This window comes from Tiliqua scincoides, chromosome 1 (assembly GCF_035046505.1).
Source record: "Tiliqua scincoides isolate rTilSci1 chromosome 1, rTilSci1.hap2, whole genome shotgun sequence".
In the NCBI taxonomy this organism is placed as follows: Eukaryota; Metazoa; Chordata; class Lepidosauria; order Squamata; family Scincidae; genus Tiliqua; species Tiliqua scincoides.
The window spans coordinates 244,751,571-244,767,020 of NC_089821.1; the positions used below are offsets into that span (position 1 = coordinate 244,751,571).

General features: G+C 42.2%; 1 protein-coding gene across 1 annotated transcript in view; it reads left to right on the forward strand.

Annotated features, from left to right (window-relative positions):
* BABAM2 (BRISC and BRCA1 A complex member 2) overlaps window positions 1–15,450 on the forward strand; it is a 185,016-nt gene that overhangs the window by 58,546 nt on the left and 111,020 nt on the right. Inside the window, exon 7 of the mRNA XM_066611634.1 lies at window positions 11,352–11,461. Within this exon, the coding sequence (XP_066467731.1) occupies window positions 11,352–11,461 (110 nt within the window). The remainder of the gene's footprint in view (window positions 1–11,351; window positions 11,462–15,450) is intronic.

The window sequence follows — 15,450 nt, forward strand, 5'->3', positions numbered from 1 at the left end:
CAGATGGATGTACATGGCCTCTGCGGGGCTCAGAAGAGCCTCCAGAATTTGCACGGGGGGGGGGGTGCTGGAGCCCTTGCAACTGCAGAACCGCAGATACATGAAACTGCGGATACAGGATCTATGGTTAACCAGGCCTTCCCTGTATATGTTTTGTCATTTTATTTGCCCAAGCATATGTATGCTGCCTTTCCACCTTCTCAGAACTCCACAAGGCTTCTCACATTCAAATTTAAAACAATTCAGCTTTGAAAGGCACAAAAGGCAATGGTGGTAATGATGATTCCTGCCTTGCTAACTGGTTCCCTCTTCTCCTCCTTGCTTAGGCAGTTGGTTATTCTCTGTGAAGATGGTGAAGCCCAGTTCATCTTTAAAAAGCATACATATATGTCAGAATAAACAATTGCCCCAAAGAAAAACTTTTAAACTCTCTCTTGAGCTCTCTCTTCCTAGGGAGAAAGCCCCATTTAGAATGGTGGAAATTCCAAGCAAGGATGACTAGGATTGCACTATTAAATGAAGAGAGGCTTGACAAGGATCAATGATCATAGCTTCTGAAACAGACTGAATGCTGAATGTATCATTTGGGGGGGGGGGGAACTGATGCAGTGGAGAAAGAAACTGATGTGTTCAAACTTGTAGCAATTTATACTATAGTATCCAGGCAAGGAGGGATTAGGGTCAAGCAGGTGCATATTGTGAGGTTAAAAGCCTCACTTTCCTGTGCAATATTGCTTACTTTCAGGAGGAAGAAAAAGAATAATAATGATAATAAAATATTTATATGCCAATTTTCGACTCTTTCTCATTTCACTCCCTAGACCTTTCCCTACCCTGCTGCTATATAGCAATAAAATAGTTAGGTTTGAGATTGGCAACCAGACCTGAAGGCATTCATTGTTGTTTAATGATATATGTTGTTGTCATTTTTGTTACTGTTTAATTATTTAGAATATTATTTATATACTATCTTTCAACCAAAAGCTCTCAGCACAGGCTGCCTAACAAAGAAGAAATAAGATGATTCCCTGTCCAAAACACAAGCTAAAAAAAGACACAAGGGAGGCACCAGCAAACAGTTACTGAGTGATTGTTTGGAACTTTATAGCGTTGTGCAACTATGTTTGAGGAGTTTGCACAAACTATGTTTGCACAAACTATGTTTGTGCAAACAAATGTTTGAGGAGGGAAAAATGGAAAAGTGTCCTTTCCCCCTCCACCCATTTCCAGATAAGCTCTACAAGGCTGCTTATTCAGGCTGACTAGAGTCTTTATCAGAACCACCCCTGCTAAAGGACTTTTTGTTGTAATCCCACTTGTCTACTACTGTTTAAAAGTGAAGTAGGAGAGGTGTCAATATTAATAGGGATGCCCTTAGAACTCTTCTTTCTTGATATTTTCAACTCATTGTTCCTTAAGTAATAAAATAAGGTTACTTTATAATATAATGCTGGAAGAATGTAAGACTCTAACAGCAATTAGGAAGATCACTGAAAAAGGAAATGGACGGAAATCTGGTTCAGTTACACTAAAATTGTTCTTTCCCTGTCTCTTTGCGCGAATTATGGATTTTTCCTTAAAGTTTCCTTGTGCTGGAGGAAGGGGTTGACTCTTTGGGATGCAAACCAATGTATTTGGCTCCTCCTATCTTCAGAATAAGGAAGCCATCTCCAGTGCTGTTCATGAATGTGTGGCTCTAAACGTTCCATAGTGAGAGAAATAATGGAGGAAAACGGTGGTGTCCTCATTCTTGACTCACAAAGCCTGATTAGTGTAATACTATGTTTTAGTGCACAACTGCCAAACCAGGAATTTTGAATGCCCCCTCACGTTGCAATAATTATGAGGTTGGGGGGGGGCATAAAAATTCTCCTTTTGGAAAGGCTTGAAAACAATAATGTCCCTTCCTGAATTTATACCTGGTTTTTCAGATTCTATGTTTTTAAGGAACAAGAGCTTTAATATACAACTTGGTTGTTCTCCAAACACAAGAGGAAATGAATTATAGCAGTTGTAACGGTACAGACCAGATGTTTTGGTTGGACTGGCTATTAACACTCTGACTCATAATAAATCCTCAGTTCCAGTAAGTTCCCAGTTTTCAGTTACTGTAGTTAGTAGGATGCAGGAAAACAATGCCTTTGTGCTTTGAACAAATTTAAGTATTAATGGTTGCCAGGAATCCTTTTCTTTTTTTAAAGGATAGTCTATTGTTCAGTGGCTTAACTGGTCAAATAAAATGTAAATTCTGAAAAGAATCCTGAATTTTACATCACTAGATGAATAAGAATCAGCACATTAGTAAATAGTGCTGAAGAAGGTAACACAAATTGAGACAAATTTGTATACGGAAGCTAGTTTCATTCAGAATAAAAATATGTTCAAATCATTTTATATTTAAGTTCATCCATTGGACACCACTGGAGTCCTCAAGGAGAGCCCACCAGGGTTTGGGCTTTGGGCTGCGTTTGGTTCCCTTAGCACTTGTTGCTCTTGAACATAGTAAGGCCCACTGGGTCTCAGAGCTCAGGGTAGGGAAGGGGTTAGAGCACTCAGCCTCCTCGTCCACCTCATGGGACATCCTTTCCTTAGGTCTCAGGATTTCCTTTTCTACCTCATCCTCAGAATAGTCTTTCAGCCCTCTATCCTTCCTCCAGCATGACCAAACTGTTTGTGGCTTTGAATCTAGTAGAGCCCATGATCTCTCTAACCCTTCCTGCTCCTCCTCCCATGCTTGCCCCGACTTTCTTGCTTCCCCTATGAAGGGGGCGGTTGCCCGGCTACCATATCCCTTCTGGGGAATGAAGTGGGAGGAAACTGCTGCCTTTAGGGCTACTCCCTGCCCCCGCACACCATTGTTCTGGGCCATGCTGCTTGACCCTGGTGGGCCATGCTGCTTGATGGGGGACCCATCATGTCCCCACCCCTCGCCTTAGTGCCTCAAGAAGGCTGAGAAACAAGGTTCACAATGGGCCAGGCTGGCAGCTGCACTGGAAGCATCTCTCCACTTCTTGTTTATTCAACCAGCTGTCAAGTGTGGAGGTGTATCAGGGGCTTCCCCCCTCTAGGTGAATCAGCAAATGAACATCTTTGCCACTCCACTATATTATACATGCCCTCAGCCTCACAAATACAGCAATATCAAAAGAGAAGTAGTAAAATGATGCAAGCATTAAGAGCTTTATTATGAATGTAATGCTTTTCCAAGCAGTTATTTTCCCTATCCAAATTCTGAATTTTTTAAACCACTTACAACAGTGACTTTTTGCACTTTCTTCTTACAACAGCTCATATATCATTATAATCATCTAGCTGTGCTCCTGTCTCACTTCCCATCTCTCTCTTGCTTGAAACGGCCAGACTATCATCAAAAGTAAGGGGGTATGGGGAAGTCTTTTTGAGCATTTGTGCATTAATATTAATGTATCTAGTATCCTTGTTTAACCTCTCTTGAATGTACATTTTAAGGGGCTTTCAATGAAGAGAGCAGGCAGGGGAGAGGATGCAGCTTTCAACAATAGCATATTGTGATATTGAAAACCTGTTACTGTGGGAGAATTCTTTGCTGTAAGAAAAGAAAGACTCCAAATTTATCATGATTCTGAATTTCACATCTTTTTTTTTTTTTTTTTTTTTGGTCAGTTTCCATTGAACTCAGCAGAAGTAGAAAAAGCTTTGTAATGTTTTTCATAATTATCTTTCAAAGTGGGTCATTTTTATTTAACTGCCAGATTCTGGGACAACATAGAAGTGACCCAAGCCCCATCCAGAAGGCTGACTATTTACATTAGATGAGCACTGAGACTCAAAGTCAATAAACTGGTAGAATAAATGAGGGAAGGTTCTTTTGTTAATAAGGTGAAGCTTAAGGTGGCTTTGGAAAGTCTTGCTAGAAACAGTGGTGTAACTAGAGTCTGCGTCACCTGGTACAGAAGGCCAGCACATCGCAGCCATGATGGACTTCCTCTCATGCAGTAGGTGGGGCAATGCTCCAGCTGGTGGGTATGGTGATGCACCATTGCCCAGCCCCACTGGCTTTTTGGCTATAACTTTTGATAGAATAGAGATATTTCAACACAGTTTTTCACTGTGTTCTGCATGAAATGATGCAGTGAATGATTTATAACATGATGGTATTATTAGAAAGTACCAAGATTTTAAAATTTTTTAGTAGTGCTGGTGTCACCCCCTGTGCATTTCACCCAGTGCACCCCCCAGCAACGCTACTGGCTAGAAAATGGGCCTTCTTGATGTGTTTGAAGAACAAATGATGAATATACTAGGCTGTTAAGGACTAGCAAGGTAGAACATCTAGAGATGGGAAACAGTGAGTGGGGAAATTGATTAACCTGAAAGAAATGGTAGGGCTTAGAAGGGATGAAATGTAATTGTGAGTGAAGAGAAGTGCAAGTAAGTCTTACGAGCTTCAACTTGATGCAGAAATGGTGCAATCATGGCTGAGGTTATTTTCTTTTAATATTTGGTATAGATAGAGAATAAAAAGTAGATTTTAAAAGTGTGTAAAAAGTAGCAAGAGTTGGCAGCTACTTGGTAAGAGGAGGAGTAAAACATAACTGTAGGATTGTGACTCTGGGAATAAGAGGAAATAAGTGTTTTCAACAGAGACCAGAACAGTGGAATTTGTCAGAGAATGCTGTTCAGCCCCAAAGGGACTACTTTGTCTCAATACTCCTCTCACTTGCTCTTAGCTATTCTGAGAGAAAGGGGTGGGGATTTCTCTCCCAAGATGCCAACTAGATTCAATTCATAGAGTAAAAAATCAAGCAAAGGCTGCTTTCACACCTTTCTCTCCCACTTTCCACAAGCAAAGGGGAGGAGACAGCTGCCTTGTAAAGTCAAAAGCACAGAGAAAACAAGTTCTGGCAAAGGAAGGCTGCCCTGAGAGACAATCTAGGATGCTTTATTGCCTCCTCTGAGGTCTCAAAATTCAGGAATATTGGGCAACTCACATGAGTGCAACTGTATGTTCAAAACACCTGTAGAAGATTCTAAACTCATGGGTTAAGAAGTGAAAAAGTACTTGGCTTATTCTGTGGGGGGAAAAAACTCATGGATAAGGAAATCCATGTGGGTTTTGCATTCAGAAATAACTAACTTAGTGGGGAATGCTGATTTCCATGTGGGTTTCTGCACAATTGTTCTGGCCCTCAAAAACCATAGTTAAACTACCTCGACATTTGTGTAACTGGACTACAGTGGCTGTTCACAGTGGAGTATAAGCAGTATATTTCAACTTCTCTTACCAGCCCACCTGATAAAGTATCTGAAGCAAGATTTATTTTTTGGCAATGTAGCTCAATGTTTCCCAAGTTTGTTCTTAATTCTGGTCTCTTCTGCCTCCCACCATACTGGCAGCCATCTCTTCAGCAGGCAAGTGCGCAGAATCCTACCATACAGCCACATATATTTTATGTATCTGTGAATCTCTGGTAACTAACCGCAAAAGCTGCAGAGTGGCAGAAAACCTCAGTCCCAAACAGGGAATAGAATTGGGCTGGTCAGACTCTGTCTTTAAAACCCAGCACATAAGAACAGCCCCACTGGATCAGGTCATAGGCCCATCTAGTCCAGCTTCTTGTATCTCACAGTGGCCCACCAAATGCCCCAGGGAGCACACCAGATAAGAGACCTCATCCTGGTGCCCTCCCTTGCATCTGGCATTCTGACAGAGCCCATTTCTAAAATCAGGAGGATGTACATAGACATCATGGCTTGTAACCTGTAATGGATTTTTCCTCTAGAAACTTGTCCAATCCCCTTTTAAAGGCATCCAGGCCAGATGCCGTCACCACATCCTGTGGCAAGGAGTTCCACAGACCAACCACACGCTGAGTAAAGAAATATTTTCTTTTGTCTGTCCTGACTCTCCCACTCAATTTTAGTGGATGTCCCCTGGTTCTTATGTGAGAGTGTAAAGAGCATCTCTCTATTCACTCTGTCCATCCCATGCATAATTTTGTATGTCCCAATCATGTCCCCCCTCAGGCGCCTCTTTTCTAGGCTGAAGAGGCCCAAACGCCATAGCCTTTCCTCATAAGGAAGGTGCCCCAGCCCAGTAATCATCTTAGTTGCTCTCTTTTGCACCTTTTCCATTTCCAATATGTCCTTTTTGAGATGTGGTGACCAGAACTGGACACAGTACTCCAAGTGTGGCCTTACCATAGATTTGTACAACGGCATTATAATATTCGCTGTTTTGTTTTCAATACCTTTTCTAATGATCCCAAGCATAGAATTGACCTTCTTTATTGCCGCCGCACATTGGGTCGACACTTTCATCGTGCTGTCCACCACCATCCCAAGATCTCTCTCCTGATCTGTCACAGACAGCTCAGAACCCATCAGCCTATATGTAAAGTTTTGATTTTTTGCCCCAATGTGCATGATACTTACTGACACTGAAGCGCATCTGCCATTTTGCTGCCCATTCTGCCAGTCTGGAGAGATCCTTCTGGAGCTCCTCACAATCACTTCTGGTCTTTACCACTCGGAAAAGTTTGGTGTCATCTGCAAACTTAGCCACCTCGCTGCTCACCCCTGTCTCCACGTCATTTATGAAGAGGTTGAAGAGCACCGGTCCCAGGACAGATCCTTGGGACACACCGCTTTTCACCTCTCTCCATTGTGAAAATTGCCTATTGACACTCACTCTCTGTTTCCTGGTCTTCAACCAGGTCTCAATCCATGAGAGGACCTGTCCTCTAATTTCCTGACTGTTGAGGTTATTCAGTAGCCTTTGGTGAGGGACCGTGTCGAACGCCTTCTGAAAGTCCAGATATATAATGTCTACGGGTTCTCCCGCATCCACATGCCTGTTGACCTTTTCAAAGAATTCTATAAGGTTCATGAGGCAAGACTTACCCTTACAGAAGCCAAGCTGATTCTCCCTCAGCAAGGCCTGTTCGTCTATGTGTTTTGAGATTCTATCTTTGATGAGGCATTCCACCATCTTACCTGGTATAGATGTTAGGCTGATCGGCCTATAGTTTCCCGGGTCCCCTCTCTTTCCCTCTTTAAAGATAGGAGTACTCAGGGAAGGAAAACAGCACTATAGCACTCAGGGAAGAAAACAGCAAGGGAAAGAAGCTTCTGTGATTAAAAGCTCTGTATGTTCCCTGCATTTAAGTACTTTTCGTTGTTAGTAACTTCATGATTCCCCCCCCCCCCCGTCCCAAGGACTTGTTCTGATTTGGAGGAGGGAACCCCAATATTTGAGACCAACTTGCTCAACTAGTTTAGCCACAGACTCTGAGTTTCATGGAAAATTACTGCCTACAGCAACACGGCGTCTGATATTTCTCGTCGCCTTGAAATTTATGAGCTTTAAATTATGATCCACAAATTAATGATATTCCCTAAAATACCTACATGCTGTTTGTTGAAGTGCTTTGCAACAGCAAGAAAACCTGCTGATGAAGCACAAGAACATAATCAAAAGTCTGTTCAAGTAGGGATCATTGTCTCTGAATCCAAACGTTTTGTTCTATGAATTAAAAAAGGAAAAAGAGACAGGTCTGTTCCCCTGGGGCAAGGAATACTTATCTATAAGTTGTTAGCAGAGCAGTGGAAAAAGCAAACTCATTCACTGCATAGCTGAGTTAAACAAAGCATTTCTGTATTCCAAAGTAAAACAAGAGAAGTAACTGGTCATGGTCATTCAGGCAGTGATACATAAACCTACAACATAAAAGAAATTAATGAGAAGCCTAGTCAATGTAGAAGAGAGCTAACTTTAAAAAAGCTTTTAAACTGGGAACTGAATAGGTACCTCCTTCCCCTGCAAGTGGGAATGAACACATCCCGCCACTGTTACTGCATGGGTCTAGCTCGCATGACTTCATTCTTCCACTACAAACTAGAGAGAGACAAAGTGGAAATGAAATTAAGAAGAGCTAGGTGTCCAAACTCAAAAACCTGCCTCAAAAAGGTTTTGCCACCTGCCTGTGATGTATTTCAAACCTTTGTGAGTTGCTGTGGTAGTTAGCAGGGCACAGTGGGAAGTGTGGACACAGGGCACCACCCCTTGAAACCTTTCCACCCTTCAAATGAAATCCTGGGAAATAGTGGAACTGCTGTTACCTAAACTGGGAAAACCCAGGCAGAAGGAGGCCATCTTGGGATAAACTCCTTTCCAGGATGGCAGAGTACCCCAAAGCCCTGGGGAGGGAGGGGGGGTCCTTTAAACAAACAGTAGTGAAATAAAGGAAGTCCAGGACAGTGCAGTGAGCTCCATCCTGATTGAATTGAGACCAAGCAGTGAAATCAGTAGGAATACAAAAATTTTATTTGAAAAATCTGTAAATTATATCAAAACAAGGGAAGCGGAAAATGCAAGGATAAAAAGGCATGGGTGGTACAACACATGAAGGAAAAAATGAGATGGAAGGATAACAAAATTGGCTGTGCAGGGTGTTAAAATGCAAGTGGCAAATAAAACCTGATGTGGCTTCTCTGGGTACTTTCCCATCTCTGCTTACTCCAGCGATTCCAGATTCTTGGTAGTTAGCAAGATGAATGAACCCGTGAAGCATCAGATGTTCCCAATGTTGAACCTGGGCAAATACACAAAGGCTGTTGTGTGATCCCTCTTTTGACAAGCTATGGGTATGGGCCAGGTTTCTTCTTGGGGATTGGGTACTGGGGGCACCTGGATTCCCCACTCTAGAAATCAGATAGGTTTTATAGTTCAGTATAGTCAAGTTCCTTGTTTTCAGTTGTGGAAGAAGGGCAAGGTTGGTAGTAAGAACAAAACAATGATTACTGCATACGGATAACTCAGCAGACCCTTTGGGATGCTTGAAGCATTATATAAGCTTAGAGGTGATAAGAGAAGTCCAAGAGAGAGGAAAATCAGGGGTCTATTCAATCCTATCCTATTTTTGTATGTAACAACATGCAGCCTGTGCAAGAGCTGTTCCTGGATTTTATAGATGTAACCAACTCCTGACTGATTGATATGCACAGCATGCCATTAATTTGCAGTTGGCTACTGGCATAAAGCATAATGCTTTGTAGGCTAGTACCCAAAGCTAAGTTCTCATAACCAGTCGTGGCACTCTCCTTATGTATAGCGGAATGTTGCTTAGCCAACCACATCTGTGTCAACAGTATGGCTGTTTCATGTGACAGGACATACCAGAACATAAATAGCTTAGTGGTGGAGCACATGCTTTGCATGCAGAACGTCTTAGGTTCAGTTGCCAGCATTTCTAGTGGCATGTCTGGGAAAGATCTCTGTGTGAGGTTCCTGAGAGCTGCTGCTAGTTAGTTGATGATACTAGATAAGGTGGACCTCTGTTGATTCAGTATAAGGCAGATCTTCCTTCATGTGCTCATAAGATTACAGTTAAATGGAACCTCCAAATGGACAAAGGAGTGAGAGAGGGCTATTGCGTCATGGCCTGTTTTGTGGGTTTCCAGGGAGCATCTGGCTAGCTTTTGGAAACAGGATGCTAGATGATGGTCTGATGTAGCAAGTTGCCAGATAAGAGTTCTAAATAAAGAGTTGTATTCTGTGGCAAAGATTTGTTATCTTACAGAACAGTTCTAAAATCAAAATTCAAAAGTTTGATGCCCTTTACGTATGAGTACTGGATGATATATCACTAACTTGTCAAAATGGACAGTTAGAATCTTGAGCACAGAAATACAGTGAAAAATTGCTTTATGGACATGAGCTTCTTCATTGCTATAAGATAAGATCAAGACCTAAATCAGAGGCAACTCACAAATTGTCTTGTAAGCACCTGAGACACATTGTTTTAAAAAAACAACTTAATCTTAATATGCATTGCCAAAATGGACCGTGTTTATATTCATCCCCTTCAAAGGCAGGTATTCTGCTGTAAGAACAGAATATAGTAGTTCAAATATTTGAAGAAATGTTATTATACATACCATTAGATGGTTAATACAGTGATACACTAGCTGCCTGGAGTACAGTTCCAAACTCTGCTTTCTTATCCCCTACCCCAGTGGTTCTCAAACTGGGATGTTGCAATGCCCAGTCTGAGGGCCCTGGGCTCTTCCCCCTTAAGGGGCAGGGGAAAGGCAGCAACGCGATCCCCAGCATCGCTACGGGGGGCTCAGGGGCTGGCATGTACTTACCAGTCTCCTCAGCAGTCTCTTGGGTGTGTGGGGAGCCCTGCGTGACCCTCCGCAAGACTTCCTGAGCTTTAGAAATTGAAAGTGGAGCGAATGTGCCCCACTTCCAGTTTGCAATTGCAAACTGGAGGTGGGGCGTGATCACTCCACTTTTGTTTTCTGAAGGTTGGGGAGCCCTGCAGAGGGTTGCACAGGGCGGCGACCTGTCCACCACCACCCCAAGATCTCTCTCCTGATCTGTCACAGACAGCTCAGAACCCATTAGCCTATATGTAAAGTTGCAGCTTCATGACCCACTCATAATCAGATTATGACCCACTAAATGGGTCATGACCCATAGTTTGAGAAACCCTGCTCTGTGCTACTGCATGTGACCTTTTACACCAGTGTTTCTCAACCAGTAGTACTCACTGGTGGTACTTGAGATGGTGTCCAGTGGTACACATGGGACCCTCAGGTGCCTGCCGCTGGCAGTGACACCAGCAACAAAATGTGACAAGCAGTGATAGGAGGCTCAGCTTGGTAGGCAGAGGTCCAGCATGCACTTTTCGAGCACTAAAAAAGCCCACCTATTCACCCTGAGCCTCTTACTGGTGTTTGTTGCATCTCATCTGGCCTCCCAATCTGGAAGGGAACTGGTGATAACATTTTCGCCGGTTACTTCCAGTGGTATTTCCGTTAGGAGGACTGTGCAAAATTTTACAGTGACAAACATTGAGAAACGCTGAATTAGGCTAAAGCTAGACAACTTGAGTTGGTTGGCTGGTTTTTAAATGAAGGCAATCTAGCCTCCATTGTGGTAAACAGGAGCTTGAAAATGTGGTGGCAAAAATGTTGCAGGATTGCATACAAGAAGTAAAAATCAACCCTAATTCCTTTGGCTGGAAAAATGTCAAGATTTTTTAAAGAACTGACTGCTGTTTTGAGTGCAGTAATTTCTGCATAAGAATATTGTGACATGCCCACTAGCAGGAACTTGACATCTGCCATGGTCATGGCAATGACATGTAATTTATGTCAACCACATGTAGTTAAAATATGCAAATTACTTGCTGCTAATGTTATGTTTTTCAGGGTGACCCTCAGTGCTCAGCAAGTTGCCTGTAGACATTTTTAAAAGGGTCATACTTGCAGACTGCAGGCCTCCTGAACAGGCATTAGTCACTCTCCCATTATTGACTGCTGCAAACCTGAACTTGTCGTCTTTTTGTGTATAATGTTTCTAGGATGCAAATGAAGACCCTGGGGAAGATGTTGCTCTTCTTTCAGTCAGTTTTGAGGATACAGAAGCTACTCAAGTTTTTCCCAAGTTGTATCTCTCTCCCCGAATTGAACAGTAAGTGCAATACCTCATATACAGTATTCCTGTTCTCATAATGTTAAATTTGATTTCCTACATTGTTTATGTAGGAAGTTGGGGTTAGTATAAAGCCACTTTGACTTTTAATTGACCAAGGCCGAGATGATGATTACTGTAAATGGCTATGGTGGGAAAGTCATACAGCCCTGCCAGTTCCATCTTTATGTGAGTAATGCTGTTAGAGTCAAGCAATCGGTGGCAGTACTTAAGCAGCCTTCTTTTTCTTAAAATGACATGTAGGGGAAGTTACACTGACTTCCTCTTGGCACTTACTTTCATCAACCTCAAGGAGACAAAGTTGTGGGCTTTTGTTACTCCATGGATTCTCCTTTGAAAACCTAATCCAATACTGTTATCACAATGGCCACTACTTGCATCAGTGCAAGCTAGTCAATAGCACCTCCATAACAGTGCACCTCAATAGCAGTGCAAGCTAGTCAATAGCAGCTCAATAACACTCAACAGCCCAATAACAACTTTGAAAGTCTAATAAATGAACAGTGGCAATCCACTTCTGTAGCTGCTGGCTCACTGACCAGAGCCACTAGCAACTCCATGCAAAAGCACCAGTTGTTATGTAACTATATCATAGCTACATAGTTGTCAGCGCCTAATTCATCCCTCCTTCCATGCTGTGTTTATAGTAGACTTCTCATATGCTTTTCTATGTGCGACTTTCTTGTTCCAACTTGGGTTTCAGCTACAGTTGGTAGTCACCTGTACCCAGGGAACTGTTTGACTATTGGTTTGTGTGTGCAAATTATTTCATTTGTACTTTCTGTCTTTATACTATTTTATTTTATTTTTTTACCTAATTTTTACTCCACCTTTCTCCTGGTGAGGGCACTATTCTTTTCCTCCATCGTTTATTTTTACATGACTGAAATCAGGTTGACAGTGACAAGGGGTAAGACCTTCTATGTAGTGGCACCAATGTTATCTGACCCCCCCCCCGGTCAAATTGAGAACTATACCCGTCTTCCTGGCAGCCTTCCAACAGGGGATAAAGTCTTTTCTCTTTGATCATCTTCCCTCCTTGCTTTTGATTTAGATACTGGTATATTTGATTTTTTTAGATGCAACTATTATCACAGATGCCCGTTCTTTAGCTGGACGTGGCATTAATTACTAGTTGGGCCCCACCCAGAGGCCTAGGACATCATAATGTATTTTCGAATAATGTGTGCTGAATAATAATTTTCGAATAATGTGTGCAGGGTAGCTTTTTGAATTTGATCAATAGTAATTTTGTCAGTGTTCAGATTTTACATTCAGTTCAAGCATTTTTGGGACTGTACCCAGTGTACCAGTCACAACTGGGATAACCACTGCTGCAAAGAAATATCTAGTGTATTATGTGCTGAAGTCCCTGAGGCAGTTCATGGCTGAACACAGTCATGTTCTGGCAACTCCTGCAACGCCACTGGAACCAACCGTATTGGCCTCTGCCCTTCCATTGGACCATTTCAGCAACATGGAGAGGGGGGATTAGCTGCATGGGAAACAGTCTATCATCCATATCTACTTTACCCAGGCTTCGCGCACTGGAGAGGACACTCTGTTCCAGAACCACCATTCAGAGCGCGATACCATAGTCTTCTGAGACTGAAGGATGCCAACAACTATGTGTCAAAACATCATTAGTTTGTATTTGACAATCCCACAAGATCTTGACTTTCTCCATCATCATCATCATCATCATCATCATCATCATCATCATCATCATCACACAGTTAGAAAGGTGTTATTGACTGGTTTGTTTTATTCAGACATTGAGTCCTTCCCAAGGACCTGGGATGCCTGACTTTTATCCTGTTTTGCTAATATCATCACAAGATGGAAGCTATTCTCAGTAAAGCTACTTTTTGTAGTTGGCCCCTGTAGTTGGTAATTTCTGTGGCCCCTGTGCTGTTTAGGTGTTCTTCAAGGTGATTTGGAATAGCACCTTGTTGTTGTTCCGCATTTTATGCTTTTTATTATTGTGGGTATGTGTGCTGGTTCTGTGTTTTACCTTTTTACTTTATATCTTATATTTTAATGAACATTTAAGCTGGGCTGGGAGTCCCATTTTCAAGGGTGGTGTGATGTATAAATTTTTCAAATAAATTTTACTCTTGTTGTCATATGCTCCCAGTATCATGCACATGGGACCAGAGTGATGTGGCCTCATACTATTCATCTGGTTATATGGATGGGGAATAGACAAAGAGCAAAGGAGAACATAAGAACAGCCCCTCTGGATCAGGCCATAGGCCCATCTGGTCCAGCTTCCTCTATCTCACAGCGGCCCACCAGATGCCTCAAGGAGCACACCAGATAACAAGAGATCTACATCCCGGTACCCTCCCTTGCATCTGGCATTTTGACATAGCCCATTTCTAAAATCAGGAGGTTGCACATACACATCATGGCTTGTAACCGGTAATGGATTTTTCCTCCAGAAGTTTGTCCAATCCCCTTTTAAAGGCATCTAGGCCAGATGCCGTCACCACCTCCTGTGGCAAGGAGTTCCACAAACCAACCACACGCTGAGTAAAGAAATATTTTCTTTTGTCTGTCCTGACTCTCCCAACACTCAATTTTAGTGGATGTCTCCTGGTTCTGGTGTTATGCGAGAGGGTAATGAGCATCTCTCTATCCACTTTATCCTTCCCATGCATAATTTTGTATGTCTCAATCATGTCCCCCCTCAGACATCTCTTTTCTAGGCTGAAGAGGTCCAAATGCTGTAGCCTTTCCTCATAAGGAAGGTGCCCCAGCCCAGTAATCATCTTAGTCGCTCTCTTTTGCACCTTTTCCATTTCCACTATGTCCTTTTTGAGATGTGGTGACCAGAACTGGACGCAATACTCCAGGTGTGGCTTTACTATCGACTTGTACAACGGCATTACAATATTAGCCATTTTGTTCTCAATACCTTTCCTAATGATCCCAAGCATAGAGTTGGCCTTCTTCACTGCCGCTGCAATTGGATCGACACTTTCATTGAGCTGTCCCCACCCCCCCAAGATCTTTCTCCTGATCTGTCACAGACAGCTCAGAACCCATTAGTCTATATGTGAAGTTTTGATTTTTTGCCCCCATGTGCATGACTTTATACTTACTGACATTGAAACGCATCTGCCAATTGTCTACCACAGTCTGAGGACTCTGCATACTATAGTGGAGATGTTGCCAATTGTGTTTTCAGTGCAGATAGCAATCGTAGTCCTGGAATAGTGGATAAGATATTAGGAGAGTGATCAGTTTTTTTAATCTCTCCCTTCTATGTCTAGTTTTGCTTTTGCATCATGCAGATGGGTGGATACAGCTGCATGTATGAACCTGTTTTGCAGGTGCTGAACTGTTTCAGATCTGTCATGTGAGTGCAGTGAGCTACTTTTCCCAGCTGCTAGGGGGATTGCTGAAGTGCAATCCAATCTGTTTAATGTCTCCTTAATGAAGAATAGGATCAAACTGTTAAATGTGATGTGTCCACCTGCTAAATAAAAATTTCCTATAGGAACAAAAAGATTTCTTCAGATGTTTGCATAGTGAGGAAAGCTGTAAGACTGTGTTTCTGAAACTGCGATCAGGAAGCTGCAGTCTAACAGATACTTGTCCAAGCAAATGTCAGAATATTTTGCTTTAAATGTTCACTTTAAAGTTGTACAATACAGTTAATAAACAGTCTTGCTAATAAAATAATTGTACTCCTAAAATGGAGTGATGTGGAGAAAAATCTACTGCCTTCATTTGATTTCTCTTCCATTTTTGGAGCTAAGTACAGCTTTATTCCCTTTCCAAACTCACTCACTACCACTCTTGCATTCTGCTTCAGCATTGTTATCTGCTTTTAGAAGTTCTTTAGGCTTACATGTACTTTTACGTTCTACATAAGCATCCACAGAAAAAAGTTCTTATTTTTGGGTTACACTTCAACAGATGAAGATTTCCAAAGCAAAAGTTAACCTAGAAGAAAGTCT